At 38.2% G+C, this 6,000-nt stretch overlaps 1 protein-coding gene across 2 annotated transcripts in view; it reads right to left on the reverse strand.

The window, feature by feature from the left end:
- The window catches only part of tnn (tenascin N), a 41,890-nt gene extending 36,213 nt beyond the window's left edge, over positions 1–5,677 (reverse strand). For both annotated transcript variants that reach the window (XM_033983131.2, XM_055228575.1), the window contains exon 1: positions 5,656–5,677. In XM_033983131.2, the coding sequence (XP_033839022.2) occupies positions 5,656–5,662 (7 nt within the window). In that variant the 5' untranslated portion in view covers positions 5,663–5,677. The remainder of the gene's footprint in view (positions 1–5,655) is intronic.
- Positions 5,678–6,000: the final 323 nt, after the last annotated feature.

The raw sequence follows: 6,000 nt of genomic DNA on the forward strand, positions 1-6,000 counted from the left end.
GCTACTAAAATTACTTCTTGCCACAAAGTTGTAGTAGAAATGTTACAAGTTATTATACATTCATTCCTTTATACTCTCGCTATATGCAGGAGCTACATTATTAAGCTCAACTCTGAGCTGGAGCGTCTTGAAACATATGGTACATTTAATCTTTCTAAAGTAGCTCTGGGGGGCAGGCCAAACTTCACTTGCAGTTTGCTGTTTGCTTGTAAATCTGGGATCTGTTGATTTTAAAAGCTGATGATAAATAGTTACATTTTTATATAGCGCTTTTCCATCTTCAAGGCACTCAAAGTTCTTTACATCAAGGAACCTCTCACCCATTCACACGCACATTCATACAACAGTGTACACAGACACTGGGGGTGAAGTGGGTTAAATGTCTTGTCCAAGGACACAATGACAGCATTCAACTGTGAGAGCTGGAATCGCACCGCTAACCTGTGGGTCAGTGGGTCTGACCGCTCAACCAGTGATATTTATGTCGAGAGCGGGATTCGAACGACCATCTTTCGAATCAGTGGACAAACACTCCACAAACTGAGCTACTGGTAGAAATGTTACAAGTTATTATGCATTCATTCATTGCTTTAAACCCTCGCTATATGCAGGAACTATATTATGTCAATTAAGCTTAACTCTGTAGCTGGAGCGTGTTCAAACATATGGTGTATTTAATCTTTACAAAGTGGCTTTAGGTAGGAGGCCAAACTTCACTCACTGCAGTTTGCTTGTAAACCTGAGATCTGATGATTTTAAAAGCTGATGGTAAATGATCACATTTTTATATAGCGCTTTTCAAGGCACTCAAAGCCCTTTACATCAAGAAACCACTCATCCATGCAGTCATACACCAGTGTACGCAGACACAGGTGGCAAGGTGGGTGTAGGTCAGTGGATTTGTCGCCCCCAGTAGCTCAGTTTATACCCTCACTATACGCAGGAGTTACATTACGTCAATTAAGCTTAACTCTGAGCTGGAGTGTGTTGAAACATATGGTATATTTAATCTTTACAAAGCGGCTTTAGTGAGCAGGCCAAACTTCGCTGATTGCAGTTTCCTTGTAAATCTGGGAACTGTTGATTTTAAAAGCTGATGTGACGTGAACAGGATCTACACAGTCTGGTGCAGAATGAGAAGTGACAGGCCTATTCAGACAGCACCTGTGAATTTAGCCTCGGAAATCAGTTTAAGGCACGCGTTCTCTGTAGGTCATTAGCTAACATTAACTTGGCAAACTCAAGCCTGTCATTTTTACATCATTATACCTTCTATCTTAACTTGGCAGCCAAGTGTTTACAGAACTAGCCAAATCTGATTAGACGACGCTTGCTCCTGTGCTCCATTTTGCATCATGCTAAAAATGTCTGGAAGGTTGTTTTGTTTGGTGTGTGACTTTGCGAGATGCTGAATCAGATTAGAGGGACACACAGCAGATAAAGTCTAACTCGTTTAAGGAAAAATAAACTAATGCCATGTGGAAGCTTGATGTTGTAAGACACTTTCAAGGTCCTGTGTGCCTTTGATGCCTTTGCCACATTGTACACACAGCAGAACTCTTGTGGGTAATGCTGGTGGTGAGGAGTTGAGGCTGTCTCCCGTCTCTATACGGAAAAGATACTCAAAGGGCCCATATTAGGCTATTTTCTGATCTGTTATGTCGTTTCCTCATCACAAACATACCTAGAGTTGTCTTTTGTGTCATTTGTACATGTTTAACTCACAAACCCTGCATATTTAGGCTGAATTCTTCTCTCAAAAAGAAAAAAAGCATCACCTGTTCCACCTTGTGATGTCATGTGGTAATACAGGAAGTGCTCCTCTGTGTTTTTTTTTTGTTTTTTTTTTATTACATATACTTTCACTAGAATCATTTGAGTAATCATTTGCAGTAATGCTTTTTAGTCTGTCTACATCACCTTGAAATAGAGCATTCTGAGCTTTTGCAAATATAGACTAATAATAAACGGTCATTCAAACATAAACACAAACAGAAAACACTCTGTTCCTCCTTGTGATGTCATGTATATATGCTTTTTTCCCCTTTTTTCCCCTTTTTTAGCTGTATAGGAAGCGTAAACAAAGCATTGAATTCATGTCTTAAATGAAGATAGGGGTGGGATTTAATAAGTTTTGTTCTTCCCACTCCTTTTTGAGCTCATATAAGGATTAATTTGTGAAATGTGCTTTAAGTGTACCCGATACATGTGCTCAAAATAAATAAATAAATAATCCATACACCTTCACTACAATCATTTGGATAATTTCAGCTTGAGAATAGCCAGTCTCTACAGAACTAAAGATAAATGTTAGCTGTAACTTGAAAACTACCGCTTCATGACATCACAAGGTGGAACAGAGCATTCTGAGCTTTGGAGATGTAGACAGACTAAAAAAGCATTAATGCAAATGATTACTTAAACATGTGTGAATGAAATAAACACAACTCCAGATATGTTTTTGAGGAGGAAACAGCATTCTAGCATGGCCAAAAACTCACAAGAGCCCATTTTGTGTAATTTAAAACCTTTAAAGCAAACTGACCTTGTAAATTTAACCAGGTAGTTGTTTGTGTCACTAAGCCAGCTGCAGCTTCCTTCGTGCAATGTTTACTGTCCTTGCTCACAGTGGAAAGGCCTCAAAGTTCAAGAATATATCTGTTTAGTAGATAATATTCCATCTTAAATTTGACTATATAAACAAAAACAATCCAAGTAGTACATTGCGTTATTTGGAAAAGTGTGTGTAAAGCAGTCGTGTTTCAGATGAGCAGCTGGTCCTGAGCTCCCAGTCTGATGCAGATACCAGTCCTGAAGTCATGTGACCTCACCACTAAAGGTCATGACCTCCAGTGCACAGTGTCTGATATCACCTGCTACAGCTGGTACTGCGTTTTCATATTAAGCACAAACTAGGAGCTGCTGGAGAGACTTACTCTGTGTTCCTTTCATTAGATCAATTCAAATATAAAAGTACTATAACAATACCAAATCATCAAAGCTCAATGGATGTAGTACTTCACCAGCGGATTTCTAATTGTCAAATTCTAGGCAAGATACTCTCCAATAATCCATGTGAGACAGGGAACAGTGCCTATAACTGCAGATGTGGTGCTTGTGGACTAATGACGTATCATGTAGCTGTCAGTTTTCCATGAGTAACAGCAGGAGCAGAGTGGCGGTGTGAGTTAACACATAGTAAATCAGTGGTTTTGAGGGACACGATTGGGTCTTTGTAAAGCAGCACCCTGAGTTACCCACCGACAGATTCTCCAGGGCCACATGGGTTTGTTTTCAAAGTGTGTGCTGTGTTTCCTAATACCTTGGTGGTCTACTCACTGAGTATAATCCCAGATGTGTCTGTTCCCCTCTTTATCTGTATCATTTTTAGTTTATTTCCATTTACACCACTGTTGATCCAGCCTCCCCAAAGACATGTATATAACAGTATGTATATTTTTTATTTGTAGGAGTTTTACTGAGAGCCAGTGTGAATCAATGTATCAGATTAGAATACAGACTTAAATATTTGTGAGTATTTTGAAAGGAGCAACAACATAAACTTGAATACAGGCATAACAGTCCAGATTGAATTAGAAGTAACAGAAAGTAAACATGGCAACACGGATGATGATATCATCATCCATGTTGTATTGTGTCTGTCAATGAACTTGGACTGTCCCAGTCGAATAAATAGATAAACACAAATGAGATTATAATAAATGTATACTGATGGAAATTTTATCTATTTATATAAACAGTAAAAGCTGACATATGGACTTTATGTAACCGCGTTATCCTCACTTTAAAGGCCCTATATTACACAAAATGGCCTCATGTTATAACGCTGTTACCTCCTCAAAAACACAGCACAAAATGCTCTGTTCTACCTTGTGATGTCATGCAGTGGTAGTTTTCAAGTTAACACCTACCTTTTACATTTAGTTCAGTAGAAATTGGAGATTCCAGGGCTGAAATAATCCAAATGATTCTAGTGAAGGTGTATGGAGTTTAAAAACATAGTGTAGCACTTCCTGTATTATCACATGATGACATCACAAGGTGGGACAGAGTGTTTCAGCTTGAGTGAAGAACTTAGCCTAAATATACAGGTTTTGTGTGTTAAACATGTGCGAATGAAACAAAATACAACTCCAGGTCTGTTTGTGATGAAAAAACAGGATTATATCTGTCTCACTCAAATAATAAATACAAATGAGATTATAATAAATGTATACTTCATCCTGCATAGATACAAACAGTTAAGGCTGACATATGGACTTAATGAAGTACTCTATCCTCACCTTAAAACTGATCATATTCTCACCTTTTTCTATGGGAAATACTGCACATTCCTGAAACCTTGAAAGCTGGCTGTCCCTCTCTCATCGTTATAAGATCAGGACCTCTTACTAAATGGGGTGTATCAGGGTCAAATGTACAACGATGACTTTGAGATGAGGGATTTCCTGCACTGATCTGGAACATGCTGATTCACCACGACATTATGGAAGACAGTATAGTTGGGTGGTGAGATCGTTTGCATTTTAAAATTAGACACACACTTGGAATCAGGAAGAAAAAGGTGGTCAAATTGTTATCCTCTCTGAACAAATGAACCTCTTATTCACAACTTAGTGTGAATAAGAGGTGGAGAAAATGTAATGGCAGTCGCTCAGGTGGAGGTGCAATTCCAGCTGCTACGGATGTATGATGAATGCTGCCATTGTGTCCTTGGGCAAGACACTTAATCCACCTTTCTCCTAGTGTCTCATACTGAGTTGAATGGCTGAGTGGATCCAATATGTAAAGAGTTTTTAGTGCCTTGAAGGATCGCTGGTCTTAGTCTTAGCCCAAGATCTCAACATTCTGTGATGCCAGTTGTGGTGGTCGTACCTACTGTTTGTGGTACTGCTAGACACTACTACAGAGTACTTATTTGGAGTACTAGCAGTGGTAGTATTGGTAGCTGTAGCAGTAGTACCTTGTATCAGGTATGTATGTACTTCTGGAACAATTATTCATACAGTGGTAATAGTGTTGGTACTACTTTCATTCTTACAAGTTTATTAAAATGTGGCTTTTTAAACTTTTATATGGGATGGCTTATATATTTATTGATTTACTTTTTTTCCTATTAAGCTAAAGGTTCCTCAAATGTTCCACAGTCAAACCTTGGCATGGTTGGCTGTGAACGGTTGAATGGCTGGCTTCGTATATGATTTATGACATGGCATTTACTGTTACATATGTGACTATATCTTTCATATTTCTGCTAATGCCATGTCCAAACTCCAGTGACTCCTTCTTTTGAGCTTTACAGCGTGTACAGCGAATTATTTATTTTAGTCTATGACTGAGTCCAGGAAGCGTCTCATGGTTACGTTATACCTGTATGCATTTCATTGCGGTTTCACAGTAGGAGCTGGGATTTTAAAGACACATATAATTACTTTACCACATTCACTACAATATTGTGTAGTGTCTGAAAAAATATGTCAGTACAGGCTGCCATTGTAGTCGCCAACAGAGAGGAACATGTAGTTAAAGTATATGTGGTAAAGTGTTTTGTGTGTTTGTGTATCCATGTTTGTGCATCCATCTGATGTATATTGTATGTATATCTATTAATCTAGATTAGAGGCTGTGTATTACCTTGCATAAATTCTCTTCACTTTCTTCCCATTATGTGGTCTTAACCTGGAGAGTAGGAAAGAAAACAGATAATAATAAATGTCTGTAATCCCTCAGCCGTCCAGGTAGTAGCCATCACAAAAGAAAATTAAATTCTGTCAACTGGACAAAAGCTTTTTAGATACAGAACTGGATATCTAAAAACAGAAAAAGCCATTTTGGTGAGCAGCTAAACAAAAACAAAAACTTTTGTCCAGTTGATAGAATTTCATTTTCTTTTGCTGCAGCGTATAAATGCATTAAATTAACTTGTTGATTACATTTGGTGGAGAAAGAATGAGAAATTCTGATCTATGTTTGTGCTTC

This window comes from Periophthalmus magnuspinnatus, chromosome 17, assembly GCF_009829125.3.
Source record: "Periophthalmus magnuspinnatus isolate fPerMag1 chromosome 17, fPerMag1.2.pri, whole genome shotgun sequence".
NCBI lineage: Eukaryota > Metazoa > Chordata > Actinopteri > Gobiiformes > Gobiidae > Periophthalmus > Periophthalmus magnuspinnatus.